This window comes from Caloenas nicobarica, chromosome 2 (assembly GCF_036013445.1).
Source record: "Caloenas nicobarica isolate bCalNic1 chromosome 2, bCalNic1.hap1, whole genome shotgun sequence".
In the NCBI taxonomy this organism is placed as follows: domain Eukaryota; kingdom Metazoa; phylum Chordata; class Aves; order Columbiformes; family Columbidae; genus Caloenas; species Caloenas nicobarica.
Genome location: NC_088246.1, coordinates 8461073 through 8484213, shown reverse-complemented (window position 1 = coordinate 8484213; position 23141 = coordinate 8461073). Strand labels below are relative to the sequence as shown.

The 23141-nt window shown below is 41.8% G+C and overlaps 1 protein-coding gene across 1 annotated transcript in view; it reads right to left on the bottom strand.

The window, feature by feature from the left end:
• Positions 1–19974, bottom strand: part of DPP6 (dipeptidyl peptidase like 6) — a 567251-nt gene extending 547277 nt beyond the window's left edge. The window contains exon 1 of the mRNA XM_065627152.1: positions 19808–19974. Coding sequence (XP_065483224.1) covers positions 19808–19867 — 60 coding nt within the window. The 5' untranslated portion in view covers positions 19868–19974. The remainder of the gene's footprint in view (positions 1–19807) is intronic.
• Between the last annotated feature and the right edge of the window lie 3167 nt (positions 19975–23141).

Sequence of the window (23141 nt, the reverse complement as noted above, 5' to 3'; positions counted from 1 at the left end):
GAAAAGAAGGAAGGGAAAAGAAGGAAGGGAAAAGAAGGAAGGGAAAAGAAGGAAGGGAAAAGAAGGAAGGGAAAAGAAGGAAGAAGGCTCACACTCTACTAATGTCTTCAGTTCAACAACACCTGAGCAAGTAACCTGCATAGTTAACCACCAAAAATCTCTGTAATCAACCTGCAAAACCATACTAATTAGGAAAACAAGAAGAAGGGAAAGTATTTGGAACACCAGGTCTTTATTTTCAAGAGAGGATATACATCAGGACAAATGACAGAGGAACCTGAAACTTCTCTGAGGCAAACTAAGGAGGACGTCTTCCGATTGTCCACCAGTACTTGTACTAGGCAGTGCTTGAACCCTGCCAGCTCCATGGGTATCACTAGCCACCCAAAAACATCAGATAGGAAAATGTAAGAATGCAAAGAAGAATTTTACAGCCTAAAACAATTCCTAGGTTTTAGCATACAGTAGCAGGCTGAATTGCCTTATGTATTAAAGAAAGGATACACACAATTTCTCTCACAGTGAAAAACTGCACTGATGAAAGAACGTAAATCACCTCTTGCCTTATAGACTCATCAGTCTGCAAGGAATTTCACAAATTTGCATCACAACCCCAAGCTTTTGGGTTTACACTTGGGTGCCTGAGTCTGCAAAATAAGATGTTAGAAAAATCCCATGTAGACGGAGACTTCCCAACTCCTGTCTGCAAAAGTATCTGTGAATTTAGCACCTTGATTTTTCTAGCAATGTTTCGTATGCATAAAATATGCCCCAGAAATGCAATGTTTCAGGATGAACTAAGGAAAATCTGTTGTGTAGAGTGCAAACCTGGCTTTTGCCGGACTGCTGCCCAGGTTCTCAAAGATGACTTAGGCTCCTGAGTCACGGTGAAGCCGATCTGTATGCTTTTGGTACCTCTAGAGTAGAATTCTTTCCCAGTATTTTAATCTGAAGAGGCATTAGCTGTTTTTCTCCATGTCATCATTTCTTTTGTTGGATGACTGGACTTTGGGGTAGATCCAACCACCCCCACAGATGTTCTCCCTCTTGGTTCTGAGCAGCTGCAGCTCTCAGCACACACATGAGCCTTCTTTGGGGATGTCTGACTCTTTATGATGAAGCTGTGCCAAAATTTCTGTTAGTGTGAACAAGCACGTTTCCACTGACCCCTGCAGCACCAACACCAGCTAAGAATTTGGCCACATGTGATTCTTGTGTAAACAAATGAAGATTGATGCAGATGGATGCTCTTCTTTATGTTTGAGTTACCAGCTAGTGAGCTGAATTAAATCCTAAACTCATGGTCAGGGGAAGCATAGGTCTGGTTTCCATAGCCATACACCTGTGGGAAGCTGCTCATCCCTCTCAAACAGGCTGCTCCCAGGCAGTGATGGATTTCTGTTCGGCAGCATTTCTCATGAGCTTTGCACAGCTGTAATGAGTAAAAACAGCCATGGACCTTCAACAAAGCTTAGATAACTTGTTTCATTATGATGGGAAGCATTTGCATTATTTTTTTAATAAATGGCCCCAAAATAATTCAGTAGGTACTGGTATGTTTAAAAAAAAAAAAAAAGAAATCACAGACTACATTTATGTAAGAGACTTCGGGGATGCCTCCATCCAGCATCAGCATCGAGCAAAATTACCCCATACTTGGCAATCTGAGGATAAGGAGAACCAAAGTCCTCATTTCTGTAAGGAAAGATCTTAGGACACAGGATCAAACCATGGAGCTGTCAGCCCAGTCTTCTGCAGCAGGAGTCTTTCAAGCTCTGCTTGTTAACCGCATTTTCAAAGACTGATCTTCAGTTCACGTCTCCGGATTTTCTTGTATGAGCTGTACAACGACAGTTAATTGCCTCTGTCTGAAGTAGTCTCCTTAGCATATAAAATCTGTGTCTGTTCTTTTTTTTTCCTTCTGCAGTGCACCATGAAAGGAAATTTAAAAGAGAATTACAGGAGAACGTGAAACCAAACAGGTTGCAACTTAAGCCTTTTCAGATAGAAAGGGGCAGGATGAAATGGTTGCCATGGTAAATGCTTTGCTCCTACAAAAGGGAGCTATTTTTTAAAAACATCTAAATAGATGAATTCCACAGTGAAAAAAAAAAAGTATATATATGTATATATCCTGCTATGATATGATATGATATGCAGCTGATATGCAGCTACCTAACTTTGCTGAAGAAATTACCTCATTCTTCTCCTGTGAGAAGCTGTAGCCTTCCTGGAAACAGTCTTGTCCAAGAGCAAATCTCAGGTTGGGAACCCATACCCCACAGATGCCAACAGTCAACGGATGCAAATACTGGCCATTCAACCTACCAAAGAGAGGCCAAGATCTGAGCTGAGAGGAGGATAATAATTTTAAAAAAAAGGTAGCTTGGCATTGGTTCTTATCTTGAAAATATGCAAACCCACAAGTGCTAAATGTATCAGCACAAACTGAACTGAAACTACAGCACAGCCTACAAGCCAAGGAACAGGCAAAAATGGAATAGTCAGGACCAACAATGCTTATTTTCCCTAAGGAAAAAAGTCTTGTAGCTACTCCATAACATAACAAAAATTACAGAAGTTGAAGAAGAGAAAGGCACAGAACTCAGTATGCAACTTACTATTATATCTGAGTTTTATTAGAAAATAGTCTATTTGTTGCTGCCAAATTAGACAGAACACTCCTGACTCTCAGCCAGGTTTGAGAGCTTCTGCTCAGAGCAGGTGGAGGGAAGGAGCCTTAGAAGAACCACAAGAGGTGGATGGAGTGCTCAACATTGCATGTAATGCAACAGCCTCTACTTGCCACTGGCAAGTGAAGTCTTCTTGACCTGACCTCCTGGAGATCAGGATCTCCATCATTGGGGTACTGTGAAGGGCAAAGAGCAGAGGGAGTTTGCTGAGCTGGAAAAGCATGGACATGCATTGTATGATACGCTCTGGCAGGAGGGGGCTGCAATGTTTGGCAGCCACCCAGAGAGCATGAAGGGCTCTGCTGAGAAGAGCTGCACTGGCTGCAAAACTACAGCACTGCAAGTCCCCTTTGGCCTCGGGAAGAGAAAGAATGGCTATCTGCTGGAAATGGCATGCCTGAGTTAGGTAACCCGCGTCCCAGTCTGACTCAGACATTTCAGTGTCATGACAGTGTTGAGACTCAACTGATTCATTATCTCTGGCTGTTAACAGAAGTTTCTTGGGATGCTGGAAGCTAGTGCCTGCTTGAGCAGCCTTACAGTCATCTCTGTTCCCTGTGTTTTCCTGAATTTCCCTTGTGGTATTTGACTATACTCAAAGATCAAGGTCAAAATATGCTGTAAATGCTCATATAACATTCTGAAACCTTGCCCTCAAGCACAGGGCACAATTTTGATCTTAAAGTAGCAGCCAACTATTACTGGTTATCAACCCATGAGCACAACCAATGCACAAGTGCAGATGATGCACACCAATAGTACATCACTGCAGCACCCTTGTTCTAGTTCAATAAAACATGCTATTTGTTCCTAAGCAGTGCAGTTTTCTCAGTCTGCTATCTTTCGGATCTTTATTTGAAGGAAGAGGCAGCTTTGCAGAAGCACCATGCCTGGTTAGACAGCAAGACTCTTTAATGGTGCATATCACTTCTATAAGAATCTAAAATGCATTTCGTTCCACGGCAAGGCAGGAGAATACAAGTCAGCTTACAGAAAATTAAGCATGCATGTATTCCAAAAACTTTCACTGCCCTTTTTCCTTCATATAAAGATGGAAATGGGAAAACTGGATGTTACAAAGAGAAAAAAAAATGCCAAAAATCTCAAGATCAAAATATTTTAAGGAGCAGCTGAGCACTCTAGTTATTAGCACAGAGCGTATGAATCCAAGTGAACAAAAACTTGGACCTGAATGAGGACACCTCAGAGCTTCACTCATGACAAGCATCTTTGCTTCCTCACCCATAAAAAGTGCTGATGAGCACAGGTCCTCTGTGAAAAGGTGCTAACTAGCATTCAGAAAAAAAACATAGCTCAAAACTCCCCTGCTCCTGTTCTCTGCATGCAGCAAACACAGGGAAAAGGTGAAGGAGGGAGATTCTCAGTGACTTTTGTTCAGAGCTTTACAAACTGAAGCTAATTAAATGTCATGGAGTTTTGTTCAACAGAAGTGAAGGAGCTACATCTTTTCATGTATCATGGGGATGGCATGCAGAAAGCCATCAGACCTGATCAGATGAAACAGGAGATCCCAGAAAACCCCCTTTGCAGGACTGTGATCTTGTAAATAACAAACTATTAGCAGTAATCTATATTCATCCCATAGAAGTTCTGGGCATCAGTGTTCCTTACCTCTGTGACATATACAATATTTCACAATATGTAGTAAGCACAGGAAGACTGTTTATAATTTTTAGCATGAAGAGTCCATACAAAACTTATTAATGGAGCAAAACACTGGTAAAGTCCAAACCCCTACATTATACATACTGACTCGCAGAGAATTAAGCACCTCAAAATAGGATCTTGTCATTTTACTGCACAAAGACTTCATAAAAACTACCATAAAACCACCTGAAACTGCTCCGCACCAGCCCACCAGGAAAAGCTAAAAAATGGGACATCTTGAATTCTGCACTCTTCTCTCCCTTGTGGCTGAGAGGAGGCTCCCACTCACTCTGAATTCACACTGCCCAGTCTTCCACCAGACACATCAACATTTTTTTTCCCCAGAGAGACAGAGAAAGATGATGCCTTTCTTCTAAAGCATGGCTAGATACGCATTAATGCAAGAAAGCAAATTATCTCATCTGTGTTTTAGGCATGCCTTTAACCTCCTCCCCAGTTCAGCCCCTCACTGATTTAGGTGGACATGTAGAAATTTTTTTTTTTGAGAGAGAGAGCTCCACTGCCCTTGGGCACATTCTATCAAAACTGGTGCTTATGAAGCTCTGAGGACTATCAAAGTCATGTAACTCATTGGCAATGCACCTTAGTTATTTCCAGAGTTAGTGGTGGTAATGAAGCTGATGACAGTTTTGGACTCAGCTTGCAAAATTTCAGATCAGTATCACGGTCGAACATCCTCCCATTATCATGCATGGTGCCCAATTCTGACTACACAGAATTAATATTCACAAATGTCATCCATTTATCTGAATTAATTTAAAAATATTAATAATTCAAAGGCTAATTTTAAATTTACCTGAAACCACAGTCTAAGTGTTTCATTCGCAAAAAATGGATTGTATTTTTGATAGTTAGAAGATGAAAGCAAGGGACCGCACATCAAACTGTCATTCCTGATGGCAATGGATACTCCTAAGTCAAAATCAGCCACGAGCAGTTTTAAAGGGCTGGAGTTTTTGAAGTGTTTAGATGCGTAAGCCTACTGAAATCAATGCAAGACAGGAACCTGCATTTCCAGAGATATACAGGCCACCAGCAACAGCCTGTGGTCTCCAGGGATGCCAGTAGATACCTGAGTAGAAACACTTTCCTTCTGCCAGCCAGAGGAAAAATAACTGAGCTGTTTATTGATAGATAACAGTGAAGCCTGGACTCTTTTCTTTTGGTCTTTCACAGACCACCCAGAGGAATCCAGGAGAGTTATAATAGGTGGGCTTCAAATTTACATGGCCCAGGTTCCAGGAAAGCAAGCCTGAGATGCTCAAAATGAAAGAAACAGAAACAAAAAAAGAAAAAAAGAACTCCCAGATCCCATGTAATGGCAAACACTTGTGCAGAGACCACCAAACGTCAGGTTTTAATCTCTAAGTGACTAAATATCTTCCAAAATCTGATCCCCTGTCCTTGTTTCTCAATTCCAGTGCCTGTAAAACTGGAGTAAAACTAATCTAATGTAATGTAATCCAATCCAATCTAACAGCAATCAGTAGTTATCTGAAGGAAATCTCATTAGAGGTTTTGAGGAGCTGAAACACTACAGCTGTGGAGTTCATAGGAGTATCGTAGCCGATAACTGCCTCTTCCTACACTCCTAATCTCCTCCCTTCTGAAGATAATGCCTCTGAAACAGTTTACTAAATTCCAGCAAAGTTTTGAAAATAACTTTCTAACATATCCACGTTTTCCCCTAGGAGCTGATGTTTTCCCCACTGTTTTTTACAAATTATACTGTCACTTAGCCATAGAGTTATTTCTAAACAGAAAAATTTATCTTCTTTAAAAGGTATAACCAAACAGAAGAACCCTAAATATAACAAGCCGAGCTACCTACAAGAAAAGTAGACTAAAACCAGCCATATTTCCCAAAAACACCTTCCAAGCATTTGCTCATCTCAATGATCTAAATAATTTAGAATTGATTTCCTAAACATGAAAGAACCAGGGCAGGATGCTAAGACTGCTGATATAACAAGAGCTGTTAGCAATACTGGCCCAGCCTGATTTTTTTTACCATCAGCCATGTGCTGGATTAAGTCCAGTGAGGTTATGACAACAGGACTGAGGGAAATGTCACCAAGCTGGCATTAAATCTATATTAAGTGAGTGGAAAATGATCCTTGGCCCTTTTTTTGAACGCTGCAGTAAATAACTCATCTTTAGTTCTTAGAGCAGTAGGGGGAGGGGAATCTGCCGTGCCAAAAAAATATAACATATCAACAGAAAGCAGGGTATTTTTCAACAGAAGATCTTTATTGATTAAATTTATTTAGAACAACATTTACAAAATAAGGCACGGTCTCAGTAGTAGCTGACCAGCTAATGTTTGTACCGTGCCTTGAAGGGCTCCCAAAGGACCTTGCAGTCAAAGACACCAACATTGATATCACGCTCATAATTACAGGCAAAGCATGATTTAACCTTGCCTGCTCTATCTATATCTGCCTTCCACTCTACACAGAGATTCATAAATCTTCTGTGCACTGATATCAGCATTTTTGCAACCCTTATTCACACATTTCAAAAGGATTGGCTTGGCTGGACTAACCTTTAACAATAAAGAAAAAAGATATCTCCCAATTCACATAAGCATTCTTTTTCTCTTGGTCTCTCCAAGGATTCATCAAGATTGAAAGGCAGACATCAACCTAAGTCTGCTGCCACAATTGCTTGGACCAGAATAACCCAAGTTTTTCTGAAACCTGAATTTTAGGAAAATAAAACTGGTCATTTTCCCCCAAGCTCTGACTGCTGTGCTTTGTATTATTAGAGATAAATCAATCTCAGGTATGTGTCCTGACCAACAAGAATTGTCCTGGCTCTTGGGAAATGTCAGGCAAGAATTTAATACCATAACTCTTCCCAGCTCTTCTTACCCACACTGACAACTAGTGACACAGTAGACAAGGCTGACACTACAAGAGGGATGCGAATTGAGATTAGGATGATGCTTGAGATTAGTTAGATGCTTATATGAGTGCCAGGTGTCTAAACTCCTATTATAGTCAACAGGGGCCTAGTCAAAAAACGTCAATGGAATAGAAGAAGCAAGTCAAGGAACAGCCAGCCCACAATGACCTCACAGTGAGCTGCATCACTCTCTAGACTCTACTGGCTGTGTCCCATTGACTATGACGGGAACTTAGGTATTGCCTGTCCAATTCCACTACTTAAATGAAGATATCCAGAATCATTAGAGATGTCCCAGCATCTCCAAGAGGTGCTGCTGGTGCTGGCAGACACAACACAAGACCTGCGGGAAATTTATATCCCTGAGGTACAGCAGCTGAAAGGAAACCTGGCACATCTCACATAGCACTAGTGCAGCAAAATCCTGCCCCTAGGTTACATGTCAACAGAAATTAGATGCCTAAATATTGGTGCTCTAATCCTTAAATGGAGTCCTATCCTTCAAGGATCACCTTACAGTCATTACCCAGTTACTGCAGAGAGACAGTTTCAGTCTTTCTGAGGACCCAAGTCAACACCTCAGCATAATTTTTATTGTATTTTTTCACCTTTTAACAAAATGCCTCTGCAGTGATAGTGGCTATAAACTTGATCCTTTCTTGCTTTTCTTTTTTGTTTTATTAAATGAAATTGGAAACTTTGGAAAACACATGAGTGCTGCTACAACATTCATAAACACCTAGACAAAATGTGAAGACTTGTTCATGTTCACACATCAGAAAGAAGGTGCCTTTCCAGTGATGCTCCAGTATACCCTTCCCACTCATCAAAACAAACCCTTTTTTGGCAAACACCATCACTTGGACTTTGTGGTGCTGCTGGCAAGATCTTGCATACTGGCTTTCAAACAACTCACGGGACAGTAGACCTTTTTAACAATAGAATGTAAATATATAATTTTGCTTTGATAACGCCTACATTTTACCATCTTATTTTAGTATTTGGATGCATCTGTGTGATTGAGTCTCTGCAAAGAACAGCTATTTCTCAGTTGGCTACAGTCATCATTCATACAAATGGCATTGCAATCTTAATTAAGTTGCTAAGTCTGGGAATAACAGAGGTAGGACCACATTGTAATTTGCTAGCTTTCTCCTCACTCTTTTCAATTTCTGTTTCCAAAGCATGAGAGTATACGTGACAGCTTCTATTGAATAAAATATTGATTATTTTTTTTTCTTCTGGATGATCTCCGTATCAAAATCCAAATCTACAATAACAAGTGCTTACAAGGAAGTAAGAGAGGAGTTTTCAAGAAAGAATAAGTCATTTGATGTAATGTCTCTACAAACAATAATTTAAAGTGCTGGAGGCCCCATTTTTGTATAATGACTAAAATTTTAAGCACCGGGAACCACAGTTCTTCATTACTGGGTTCTTCAATAAACTTAATGCTTTACACTGAAAAAGCTTTAGAGGCAATTCTTCCATCAGCACAAAAGATATTAAGGTATGTTGCTTCTGCTGACATTACTGGAAGTTAAAGGTGGATGTCCCCTCTGTGCTTTAATAAATAAATAAATAAATATTTTTTAAAAATAAATAAATAAATGGAAAATCTCCCTCTCTTTTAACTAGTCCATATGAGCTGCCAATCAGTATTTCTCTAGTGTAAAATACATACTGTAAAAAATAATGAAGTTACAGCAGCAAAGCACCTGGGAAGGCTAACTAACCATTGGAGGTGACTTACAGTATTTTGCTGTGAAAGACAGTTTTAACTGAGGTATTTTTATCATAATACTGTGATGGTGCACAGCATTGATTACTTTCCATTAAAGTCATAAAAAAAGTACTGAAGTTTTCTACTGGTCTGCAAAGAAAAGGGGTTAAAAAAAAAAACACCAAACAAAACAAACCAAAAAAACCCCCCCACTTGAATTACTGCCATGAATAAAGAGTTTGAGGGTCCATAAAGAGTTTCTTTCTGTCCTTGGCCAATACCTTCATCACCTCCATTATGATCATACATGGCTAGATATTATAGGTGCAGCTTCTGAGTGGCAGCTTGAAATACCTTTGTAAAAGCACAAGCTGCAGTGACCAAGAGCCATCACTACCTTTTAAGAGGCCCACGTGAAGATGTTTGTGTTTCAGTCTGAATCAGTCCTTCAGTGTTCTCAGGTTGGATAAACCAGCAAGGCAGTTTCTTTTTTATGCATAAATGCCCTTTACGTGCAACGAATTCACGCAGATTAAGAAAAAAACACAAGCAAATTTCCCTTGCTACTTAACATAAGGCAAAACCAGTTGGTTTTATTCACTAGAAGTAAATTAACTTATTTGTAAAGTGGAACATTTGGTGCCTTCCCCTGCCATTAAAAAAAAAAAAAAAAAAAAAAAAAAAAAAGGCAGTACAGGTAGGAAGCAAGAATAAACCCTAAATGAAGGAGTGAAAGACAAAAGACACAGGGAAGGTGCAGATATGCTCTTTACCACAGCTGCAGCCTTAGGGAATTTCAGTAATATAAAGATAAGTCACTTAAGTTGGCACAAATCAGAAGTTACAGAGGTACAGAGTGTGCAGAGAGGTGGACCTGGGAAATTCAAGGATAGTCCTGACCTGCTGCAGAAGACATCAGTAACAATTACAAGTGGCTAAACTTGGAGTAAGTGACTGAAAAGCTTCGGTGGCCTCTCTGCTGGCAGATTAATTGTGCAACTGGTGGTCAGACAAGTGGACTGGCAGTGCGGCAACACAGCATGTCAAGGAAAATATATGACACTGCGTGTTTTCAGTGGGCGCCAGATATAACCCTGATTCATGTTGAGCAGCATAAAAGAAGCCCCACGGCAACCAATGGGATCACACACAAAAATCAATGCTGAGCAGTGAGAATATAAAGTGAAGAATAAAAATCTTTAGTTTGAGGGATGACCATAAACCAATTGACAAATTTAAAATGTAAGAAGTTCTTTGATATAGGAAGCAGTATTATGCTCTCAGGCTGGAAAGCCTCTTGCTAAATCGAATCCCAATATGCAACTACCATTCCTATGGCGTGCCGCAATAGAAATAACACTGAAGTGAGTTCCTGCTGCTGGACCTTTCCTGGACTTCATTACTTATGAAAAACTATCTGATCCTCTACTTAGGAGAAGAGAGTTAAAGCAGTGGTAAAGGCTCTGTGTGAAGTCATTATCCAGCAAAATCTGACTTGAATAAAAAACTGCACTCAAAAATCTGCAAACACTAGGATGTTGGGATGCTAAGGGGGAAGACCAAGAAAATTCAAAAGCCTAGAAGCATAAGCTAATACACACACACACACAAAAAGAAGCATCTGGTGTATCTGCTGCCCTGAGTAGCAGTAAATTACCAGCAGCACACATCTGTCTGCCATAATTCAGCCTTCTCCTAGCATTCCAATTTCAGATGCCATCTGCACGTAAGCAGGTTACCTGACCTCAAAGTGTTGATGTCCTGCCCTGTTTCAACTTGCCAGCAGAGCTGAGAGGAACCCAGCGCCCACCACCTTTGTCAGCCCCCAGCCTTCTCCCTGGGGGTCTCACCGTGGACAAGCCTTGGCTTTGCTGCAGCATATTTCACTCTGCCTACTTGAAAGCACGACACCTAGGAGTGTTGTACAAGCTCTCTTTTCAAATTACCCGAGGTTTCTACAATTTTAACAACCTTTCTTTCAAGTGTGTTGAAACATTGATGTTCTCCCCACTTCTCCTCCACGTGCTCTGTGCTTGCAACACAACTCACCCCTTTGGGGACACTTCCCTCCAAGGTCTGCTCCTGGAGCAAGATTTATATGTCACAGTATAGGGACTTTGCAACTTCCTATCTTTGTCTCTCCTACATATTTTCTTATTAATTCCAAAGGAGAATATGTTCTTAATGACACTAAAGTATGTTAAATTCTCAGATTTTAAGCACAGTAACATAAGGCCAATGGTAAGGATGGAAAGCCCACTTGGTGGGTTACCAAGTTATTATCCTCTACCAAAGAGCTCACAGACCATGCAAGGAGAGTGCTCATCCTTATTTTTACCAACAGAAAAAAATAAAGCATGGGCAGAATATTTGCCCCAGTCTTGGTGAGGTGCAACTACCCCAAGAACATGCTTACACTGGGAGGTTGAGAGCAGGTTGGAGAACATTTTCTTGATGGCAGCAGTGTCTGGCCTTGAAAATTCAGATGGGAAATATGATAACAAGAAAATGTAAAGCCTAAATCACTTGGCCAGTGTGCCAGTGTAACTCAGGGTTTAATTCAGGATTAGGACATTCCTCTTGAGTGGTAACACAAATCTTTTAGCCAAACTTTATTTCTGGCAACGCCATGTCATGTCCCCAAGCCTGGCAATATTCAAGGAGAGACCATACAACACCTTCAGACCCATGGTGTGAACTGTGGGGTTGTCTTGTGCAGGGACAGAGGTTGGACTCTATGATCCTTGTGGGTCCCTTCCAACTCAGGACATTCTATGATGCTATGAGATGCAAATCAGCCCTACATATACCTAGGTAAAACAGTACTGATAATTAAATCATTTCATCCACAAAAAAAAAAAAAAAAAAAAATCCAGCATGTCAATCTGGCTATTTTGTTTTAAAACCAATATAAAAATCCCTAGCATAACATAAAGATCATAAACATCAAACTCTCTCCAGACAAGGCATGGGAAAACTGCATGAAAATGAATAGAAGCACTAAAAAAATTAATGAATGAAAGCAAGTCACTTTCTTATGTTTACTTAACAGTGCTAATACAGGAATAAGCAAAATAAACTCTAGTGAACAAGAAATTGAGTCTGAAGTTAATCCCTTTTTCTTCTTTTCTATAGCCTAGAGGTCCTTTGTACTCCCATTGAAGTCTTGGCCTCAAGTGATCCAAACAGTATTCACAGCATGATATTGTATCTATTTTATTGGGAAACACAATAATCAAAATGCTAAAATAAATCTTCCTATTATTTGACTTAAGCATTAAACTATTGAAATGGCTAAGCTAATTTATTTTTATTATCAGCCCATTGGTCTTGGTATTATAAATCAACCCCACAATTTTGACAGAGCTTCTAGCTATCTAATGCTTAAAAAATTACTTTATTGTAAGCACATACCATGTTATTTTTCTTTTTTTTTTTAAATTTCAATTGATCTGGTCAAGAAAAAGTTAATAGAAAATGGTTTACTGTTAAGTGACATTGGTGCTCACACATTCGTTCTGTCCTACACCAGTTAAAAAGCCATTGCAGACTCCAGTTATAGTGCTCAGAGCTCCGACTGCATTTTTAAAGCACCAACTGTTAGTTAATTTTGTTAGCATAAACACCCAATAAAATTTTATGGTGTGTTCAGCTCTCATTAAAGATGAAAAACAGCAGCAGAGAGCAGCACCCACAGATAAACAGGGAGCAGGACGGCTCTGGCGTAGACGACCCCCAGAGCTCATACGGATTCAGGGCTCGGGGCTCCCCATGCCCAAGAGCACCGCAGATACGGAGAACAAAATCCCATGCACTGCTGGAAACCCCTCGAGCTCTACTCAGCCCCATCATAAAGCTCCCAGCAAATATTTACAAGGAGGGGAACAGTCCTTCTCCAGCCTTTTTCTCATGCACACCCTTGAAACTTAAGATAACAGCTGTTGTAGGGAAAGCAAGCTTTGCTGGTGCACAGCTGCACAATGGTGCAAAACTCACGTCTCCTTTTGCTCCCCGTCACCCAAAACACCCTAGACAAGATGCTCCATCAACATCAGGACTAGAGGAACCTGCTCTTCTCCAGGGTGCATCTCTCAGTGGATTAAAGCATGACTCCTGCCAGGAGGTTTTTTGATTATTCAGGGCATTTATAAAGTCAGCCTGGACATCTCCTTTTGTTTTCCCATCCTTCAAAGGGGCATTTCAGCCTTCCACTGAAATTTCTAGTCTGAAACCTAGCATCAACCTCCTTGCAAAATTTCCTGTTAATGGTAACTTTACAGGACAGCTGACACGTAGACAGTCCCAGGAAGCACTCAAGGGAACACAGCTGGAATTGACTGACAAAAAACAACAGGTTTACAGGTAGAATTATAGAGAATGCAGATTTCACTGTCTGAAATAATACAATATCTGGTGAAGAACTTCCCACAGCCATTACTCCTAAAATCCTTAAGGCTGGGCTGCTTAAGGTCTTAGAAATTTCTAAAATCTTCTTTCCATTTACATCAACAGAAGCAAAACTTCTCTCTCTTATTCAGCACCTGTACCAGATAATGTCAACTGAAAACTTACAGTTTATAAGACAGACAGATAATGTGATAAAATTCAATTTCAAATACTTCCCCTTTGGTCCCCTGGCATTTTTTCTTGATTTAGAGTTCACCATTCCTGATTTTGTCAGGTTTTGCCTTTGCAGCTTTGTGAAAGATCCTCCACAAAGGACAGAGAAGACAGAGGATCTATACAAGCTGGTATAGGGGAAAGAGTTAAATCAACGCTACACACTTCCACCCCAAGTGCAAAACAAAATCTCGCTCCATAAGGAGCCAAACTAACACCTGGCTTCCAAATGGACAGAGGAGCCAAGTCTACGGTTTTGTCCCCCTTCTTTGCCCATGGCTTTTTCCTGCTGACACCTACACTGGGCAAGGGACAACATGCTTCACAGAGAAGGATACGGTGGTAGGATGCCATGAGCACATTCTGACAAGCCAGCTGGCTGTAAAAAGGATGATAGCTAGTATTGCCTTCATTTTCCATGGCAGAGAAGCTCAACTTCAGTCTATCCTCTCCACCTAGCCTGCAATTTTCACAGAATTTGAGATCATTAATATTCCGTTAAGCTTGGTAGGTTTGGTGGTTTACACCCAGCACCTTACTTTGCTGCCTGAAAAATTAGAGTAATTCTCCCCTTCTCCCAGCTTTTTGCCTCTTACTGTCAACTTAAACCATCAACACTCTGAAGGCAAAGCCATTTCTGTCTGTATGGGTTTACAGCATCCAGGGGTTACAGCATTCAGCAGGACTGGGCTGGGGCTCTCACGCAAGGCTGTATTAGACTAGTCTGAAAGGTTAATGTTTTGAGATGGAAGTGTAATTTCTAAGGGACTGTGCTCTGAGGGAGGCTGGATTTTGAAGATAGCTGACTGATCATGTTTTAAAGCCCTGGCAGCTACATCAAGTCCTACTTTAATACTTATTAGGTGTGGAAGTCAACCTTGCATTCCCACTGGACTATTAAAATTGGACGACTCAAAAATATACTGCTTAGCTGTGCCCATACATGGTAACTTTACCACACACAGTAAAATGCAATGTGCCAGTAAAACTGAACTTGTTTCCACTTCAGTAGTAACGCAAAGGAGCTACTATAGTTTCCTTATCTTCATTTTCAGCATCCAAGAGTGTTAGAAATGTTGTGGCTCCATTGCTCCCATAACTTTAGAGGTACTGAATCTCTCTGCAATTAAACCAACATAAATAAGTAGTAATTCAGCTGAAATCAGTGGAATTCACAAGTGGAATAGTTCATGTAAAATAGAAGAAAATTGGATTCACCCAGTGTAGATCTTATTAATTGTTTAAAGAATGACTACAGAAAACAAACTCATATCCTGGTAAAAGGACATTATTGACCTGTTGACCACAGCTTTATGGACATTGTGCTGTCCCTTTAGATCAGGGCAACTCCCTGCAAAGATTCAGCTCTGTAGGAACACCCCACATCAGCAATTTGCTTTTCTTATAAGTTAATTTCGTTCTTTTCAAAACAATGGGAGGGCAATCAAGGGTACAAACAAAACTGTATTTGCAGTTCAGCTTAATTGAGTGTACTTTACTTTCACGAAGACTTTAAATTACTTCATTGAGTTGTTTTCACACCCGCTTTCTTACATACCAGATGTTGCTAATGAGTACGATTGTCCCTCCTTTAGAAGGAAAAAAAAATCTATCCAAATGATTTGCTGTTATCCTCAAGCAGTCACTATTGCTGAAAAAAAATCACCTTACAGTTATTCAGGAAAATGTCCCAATCTCAAGACTTAGATTCAACAACCTTTTCTTAATGCTCATGTACCTAAAGTCAAGAGAGAAAAAAGGTGGTTGCTTATATCTGTTATAGCCCAAAGTGTGTCCTGTAAGCCACATCTAGGAAACCCACGACGGAAACACATCATTTGCTCAATTTTAACTCATTTTATCGCACAGCCTGAGTGACTCTCATCACTCCCATCAGGACAGGAAAACACTTATCTCCTATCCACGTGTCAGGACCAGAATCAGGAAGAGGTTAAAGCCTAGATCCACAAAAAGATTTAAATGTCTAACAAAACACCAGTCCAATTTAGGTAGCAAAATGACTGCATTACCCTCAAAACAGATATAAGCTATTTAGGTACTCATCACTGATGTGCTACTGGGGACATGAGCTACATATGTACGTAAAAGGAGCTGTACTGACATCTCACAGAAACACAGAATGGTTGAGGTTGGAAGGGACCTCTGGAGATCATCCAGTCCAACCCACCTGCTAAAGCAGGTTTACCAGAGCAGATCACACAGAATGTGTCCAGGCGGGTTTGAATGTCTCCAGAGAAGGAGACTCCACAACCTCTCTGGGCAGCCTGTTCCAGGGCTCTGGCACCCTCAAAGTAGTGTCTTCTCATATTCATATGGAACCTCCTGTGCTTCAGTCTGTGCCTGTTGCACCTCACCTTATTGTTGGGCACCACTGAAAAGAGTCTCCCAGGACCAGGGCCCTATCTCACAGGACCAGGGGCCTCAGTTAAGAGACCTGACCCAGAAGCTATACACTGACCATGTGTGAGACTGAGCTCCACACAGAACAACTGCATCAGCTGCAGTCATTCAAAAATATGGTCAGAGAGAAGTCAAAAGAGACTGAATCAGCAGCAGCATTGTGCCAACCATGATGCACTAATGTACAGCTGAGGCTGCCCTTCAAAGCTGAGGGTTTAAACCCTACCCTCCAGACTGTGCGTGTCAGCCAATGGTTGAACTAAATGAGTTTTCATATAAAATAAAGAGACAGTGCATCCCCCTCTCCCCAGAAGACACTGCAGCTTTCCATCTCCCCACTCCAGAGAACAGCCCTGTGCCCTGTACTGGCCCCTCTCCAAGAGGAGGCACAGGAGGGCTCCAGCTGCAGGGCAGCCTGTCTCCTGCTAGATACAACAGTCTGTTGAAGGATGGGAGCTGGGTGGGTCTCCAAGTCCTCATTAACACTTAGAATAACACCAGATCCATGAATCCTGCTTCATGGGATACCTCCTTGTTCAATGTACCCAGATGGAGGACCCCAAATTGAGTTGTTTCTAAAGAAAGAAATTACTCCAAATGTTTTCTGTAGATTTTTTTCCCCTCAAGATAGATGAAATAGGTAGTCCTACCATGAAATAAAGTGCCTTGTCACAGCATCTTCCCTGGTACTAATCTAAGAAAAGAAATGAAATTTAAGACACAATTTCGGTACCTTGTATTGGTTGGCATGGGACTCTGGACTGCTGAATAAAAGCCAAAAGCTACAACACACAGTGTTGAAATGTCTGAGTCTCCGTATGGAGTTAGGCCTCATTAATTCCTTCAAGAAATCTGTCAAAATGTGACAGCTGGGAACTGAACCCCAAATTTTTATGCCAGGATCAGAATAACTGAAGCATTTTTCCACAGCGCCTTCATAATCGGGCTCAAAGACTGCTCCCAGCCCAGACAAGAGGTGGTTGGTTCTGTACAGGCTCTCAGTGGTTGTAGGGCTCACCACCCCAACATGTCAGAAATATTCCTACGATGAAGCTTTTCATTAGAGCATTGGGGTGAATCCTCCCGCCTTCCTCCCACAAACTCTTGGGAAAGGCAATGGGATTAGTCACAGGCAGGAAAAAAGAGCATTAGAAGCTGTATGTACACAAACTATTTCTCAAAAATAGTTCTCTCTAGCTAATAAATCAGTCTTTCAACAGCAATCACAAGTGGCTCAGAGCTAAGATTTTGGTTTAAAAACAGCTAAAAAGTGTTACATAGAAATATCAAAAAATATACATGTTTTAGTGGGCATGTGTTACTAGAGTTTGGAACTACAATCAAGCTATCTACTTAAGGCCTTTAATAGTATCCCTCTCCTTAAAATGTTAATGTCACTGCTCATCACAACTGCAAAGCTGTAAATCTCAACAAAAAAAGTTGGAGTCTAAGTGCCCATTACCTAGCAAGAGGAAAACTCAGAGCAAAGGCAGGAAGAATAGTCACCTTACACAGTGAGTTGGCATTTGCAGCTCTTTGAGTTGACACAATCTGATGACTTATCCTTTTGGAGAAAAAAAAACCCAAGCAAACAAACAAAATAAAACAAAAACATACAAACACACACATAAAAAGTTGTTTCATGAGCAGTGGAAACAACAGTGATTTATGATGGATTTTTGCCCTGTGTTATTTGCCTAGCCCACTCCCTCTTGCAAATACCCCAACCCTCACCTCTATAGCTGCCTCTTTACCACCATAAACTTCCAGTTCTTGTGGAAGTTCCTTCTCCTTCCTTTCTTCTGTTCCCTCCCAATCTTTATGCAGCCTGGGACAGGTAAAGGACAGTCTATGATACAGCTACAGCCAAAAAAACCCCACAAATATAAAACATCTCACAAGCATATCTGTGCTTTGTAAGTCAGTGTTACAAAAAAACTTTGCTCTCCTGCCTCTGGTCTACTCCATAACAAACCTCTTGTAGATCAGTTACTTGCCTTTTTCAGCCCTGTTTGATACACATTCATTTCTGAACCTTGCAAGGTTTCCTTGCAACTGAATCAGTCATGTATTTGTGTTTTAATTAAAAATCTGAAACCATCAATCATGTCAATCTTCAGACTTGAAAAAATTATATTTATTTCCAATAGAAAAAATATCCATATACTACAGCATTTGAAAATAAGATTAAGACGCCTTCAAGACAAATAAAAACATATCAGTTACCATGTGCTAAGAATATACACATTTAAGCCTCATCTCTTCCTTCTGCATTAAAGTGTCAGGTCAGCAGCTTGACAGAATAAATTATTACTGATATGCAATTACCCGAGGTGTTCAACCCAAAACTCAAGAAAACCAGAAAGTGCGAAGAAAGGAGGCCCAATGTTGAAATTACAGGCAAGATCCACAATGGACCTTCAATTTAAGGCCCTCAGATTATGCGAAGAGCTTATGCATGGTTTTAACTTCAAATATATGATTAGTCATGGAGCTAAGTACATAATTTCAGCAGACTCATCTAATCTGTTTGTGTACTTCCACAGCCCTCATCATGTTGCATCTTTCAATACTCACATAGCCTTATGATTAGTGCATTTAATCCTAAAACCATCACAGGAGAAACAGAGGAATTCACTTCACAAAGAGTTCTGAGGTAAATCTGTGTGCCTAAGAGTTTGTAGAAACAGGTCTGCACTGACTAGACACGAAGGACCCAGGTGAGCAGCAGCATCAGCATTTCAAACACCACCACAACATCAAGTCTAGAAGATGGAACATGAAGCCAATATTAAGAGGTGAAATAAAAAAGAAGTTAACAGAGTACCATTTCTGGTGAAAGGTAAATTTTGCATTTCTTTAAGGAGCATCCCATTAGCTAATATGGAATCATGTCTCTTTATAAAATGCTAGTCTCAAAAAAGCATTTGAAATCTTTGGGTGGGGGGGAATCCATGACAAAATGGAAATACGAACACTGAGAAACACTTCAAAGAGTTGCAGAAGGAAAAACAACAGAACTGGTTACAAGAGGACACATACATCTACCCAACTGTAGTTTATATTGCAGTGTATCGGTGTTGTAAAGCAAAATGCAAGGGCCATGTTCATTACTATTAAAAAAAAAAAAAAAGGTTAATTTAAATTTTATCTGGATCAGGTGCAGACACCCAATTACATTTCTGTTGAATTCAGCAGAGTGTACAAGAAGGAGTTTATATCCCAGTTATTTTTTTTTAATGCTGACTACGCAAACACCCCATGGCAAGAAGCAAAAGCAGCAGATACAGATATACCTTAACCCACATTACACACCAGCACAAGTCTTTACCTTCAAATCATTTTAACCCGTTCGAAGCAGGAGCACGAGTTCGGACGGTTCCAACACTTAAGGCTGCGAGGCCGCAGCATCCTCGGTCCTTGGGCACCCGGTGCGACACCTTCCCGAGCCGCAGCCTGACCGTGCTCCCCTCTGTGCGAGGAGCAATACCCGCCTGCCCCGAGCACCGCTGCAAGGAGGAGGCTCCACAACCCAAACCAGGCTGTCGGCGGGGAGCCTGGGAGAGATGCTGAACTTCACCAAGTGATGGGCTAAGCGGGGAGCGCTAGGGGTTGCTGCCCGGGGAGGGAGGGATGCACTTAGCTACAGGTTTAGGGACAGGAAGCAGAGGAGGGGAGAGCCGGGCTGCGCACTCCACCGACTCCCGTTCCCACCGGGCTGCGCGCCCCGCGGAGCCCCCGCGGCCGCTCTTACCTTGGGCCCCTTGCCGCTGGAGCAGCGGACGTTGTTGCTCACCCCGGCCGTCTGGTTCATGCTGAGGCCGGCGGGAGGGCAGGAAAGTTGGGCTCCGCACCCGCGGAGGCGCGGAAGGAAAGAACGGGCGGGCTGCCCCCGCACCGGGACTCTGCCCCCGTCCGCCGGGCTCTGCGCGCTGGCGGCGCTCCCGGCTTCCCGGCTCCAAAACAAAACCCGAAACACCCCCACACACACAGTCCCCGGCACCGCTTTTCCTCCCCCGCCCTCCCAAGCAGAGGCGAGGCGAGCCCGGTTCTGCCCGCCCCCCGCTCTCCGGGGCCGCCGCGGCAGCGGGGAGGGCTGGCCCGGCTCCGCACGCCTCGCCCCGGGCGCACGGTCCGCACCTCTCCGCGCTGTCCCACACCGCGGCGGTACCGCAGCCCGGCCCGGCCTCCCCCCCAGCTCCCCGACCGCCGCAGCGAGCCCGGAGAGCTCTCACTTCTTCGGCATTATTTTGTTTATTTGTGGGAAATTGCATGGAAAGACCGTCGGGGTTTCCACCAGGGTTGGTTTTTGACCCGCTGGTGCTTGGGGTAGTTATTCCAGCTGTTTCCAGTGAAATAAATGCTTGGTTGTGTTTTGATTGACAGATGTTTACTCACTACTGAGCTGCAGGGTTTGGGTCTTACTTTTTTTCATAATTCCTGTTCCAGGTGTGCTGGAGTTCAGGGCTTTTGTTTTGGTGAAAGAAAAGCTGTACAACCGACTCTGCTTTGCTGGTAAAAAATGGTGTTTAAGTAAAAACACAAGCAAACAAACAAATCCATGTCGTGAGTCATTATCCAGATATGTTCTCTTATCCCTTTTCCACTTCAGCCCATGAGGCCAGACGCTGCCTCCTCTGTTCTTACAACAAAAACTTTGTGAAATTCAGTTCCTAGGGCAGAAAGAAAAAAAACAAAACAGAACCCACCTTATGTCTGAGTAAGATCTTTGATAACCAAGACTAAAAGCATCCATACTTATCATACTCTTATCAAATAGGTTTTGGTTTGGGTTTTTGTGGTTGTTTTCTTGTTGGTGGTGGTCGTTGGTGGGTTTTGTTTGTTTGTTTTCTTAGAGGTCAGTCCATCAGAATACATTATTTCAGGTATTTTCGTTATGTTTCTAGAGCATACTTTAAAACCTTTAAATAAATAATTAAGAAAATAAAGCCCCCTATGGGTGCTGCTCTTTTTTTCAGGTTAGGAAGTCCATACAGCACTGCCTCCAGAAGAACAGAAATGCTCTGGTTGCTCATCATGCACCAGAGCCAATGCTGCCTTGGAGAATCCCAGCTCCTTCATTCTGAAGGGTACACATACCATCATGTGCTTAATTGGCTGTATCCTCCAGCCTTGTGGCTAAAAGAGATTTGGAGAGACCACCATGATGGCAGATAGCAGAAGGAAGTGTAGTTAAATGGTGAACTCTGTTATAGCCACTGGCTTTTCAGCTCTGAGGCAGGAGAGAGGTCGCAAAGCCACAGTGTGTTGTCAAACATCCCTCCCTGTCAGCAGAGCACTCTGATTTTAAGAGCAGACATCTAATGACTAGTTTGACAGGAGAAACAGGTTTCCCCAGGAAGAAACCATCTTTTCAGGGTCAGTCCTTCCCCTCCAAGGAGCTCTCATATTGTAATGACTATGCTCTGCTCCTCAATCTTGCAGTGTCTGCTCCTCTTGCTTTACTAAAACAAAGCATTTAGCTCAGAAGTGTTGCTAGCAAGTCTGCTTCAGGGATAAGTGTCCCACCAGCCTTCATGAACAGTGGGTGCTGGGACCCTGGCTGAGCTATCAAGCATGCTCAGCCCAAAACAGTATGTTATTATTATTCCCTGCTACAGCCCTCTGGTGGTTTTTAATTTTTTGCACTGATTTAGATTTGAGTTTACTGTTCCAACTGCTCCATTCAGTGGTTTGGTTTTCATATTTTCCCAAATAAAATGTCTGCTAATAAATCCAGTTATAGACTTGGTGTTGCATACCTGATGGGCCCTGGTTACATTATATTCTCTCTCTATCAAAAAGAAAAAAAAAAAAGAGGTAGTAAGCATAACTGCTCAAAGAGATGTAAGATCCATGGCAAAGCCTTCTGACAATTACATGGAGCAGGTGGAAAATCTGTACTCTTGTCCCATCTCTTAAGGCAAATTCTTCAGGGAAAGAAAAGAAGAACATTTACTCCTGCCTACACATTCTTTCTTGCACAACAAACTCTTCGCATTGCACAGACTGATAATGGGAGTGTTGCCCCATGCTGGTTTATCACAGTTTTGTCCTGGAGCAAAGCAGGATATGAAAGACAGCACTCCACTACCCTTTCCAAGGAGCAACCTCCTCTGCATTCTGCAGCCAGTCTATTAGAGCAGGCATGGAGTCCATTGTCACTGCTGGGCACATTTTGTCTTATGCCCTGGCAAGAAAGAGACAGGGAAAATCTCCTGCTTATTTTCATTTTTCCAGTTAATGCCTGCCACACCCATGAGAATCTCCATTGTCCTCTTAAACCAAGACAAGCCTGATGGCATCGGTCCTCCCTTCTATATAGGAAAGGGCATCTTCCAACTGGGATAGTGGCTAGAGTTCACGCGAGAAAGGTTTTGCTTTCGAAAATATGATTAAGCATGTTGATGTTTTCTAGCCCTTAAAAGGGGACCGCTGAATGCATGGTGGAAGTGCAGTCTTTGAAATTCAGTAGGAATTGATTCAATTCCAAACTCTGCCCAGGCCTCTCCACGTGATCCTGCGGGAGAATCCACCACTATTGTCCTTTGCCCTTCATTGTCCCTCCTACCTCTGCCCATCCACTTACAACTTCCCTAAGGCAGGACATACCCACACAGTCCTACAGGGTCTAGCACAATTTTTCCCCTTTTTCAGTGAGGGCCCTTAAATACTGCAGAAAAACAAATGTGAAATCATTACAGTCTGTTGTTCTTTAAATTGAAGTGGTTTATATATCTAGAAAAGAGCAGACAATGCCACAAACAGCACAAAGTTTTCAAGTGCCTGTGAGAAAAGTGAGTGATTTATAGATTAGTATTCGTAGACTGTTCAGTGAAGTGTAAAGGAACAACAATATACTGTCATATAAGCTGTAGCCTATAAACATCCCTTGGCATTTTACACTTCGAAAAGGATTATACATAAGCTCAACTGAGAAGAGTCTTAAAAAGGAATCTCAGTCATACTTTTTGGGAACATTTAGTAAGAGAGCTAATCTGTCTTTGGAGCTGAGCTAAAACTATGCAAAATGGATGCAAGGAAATTCATGCAGCCATGACATCAAATTTAAAAACAAAACAAAATTT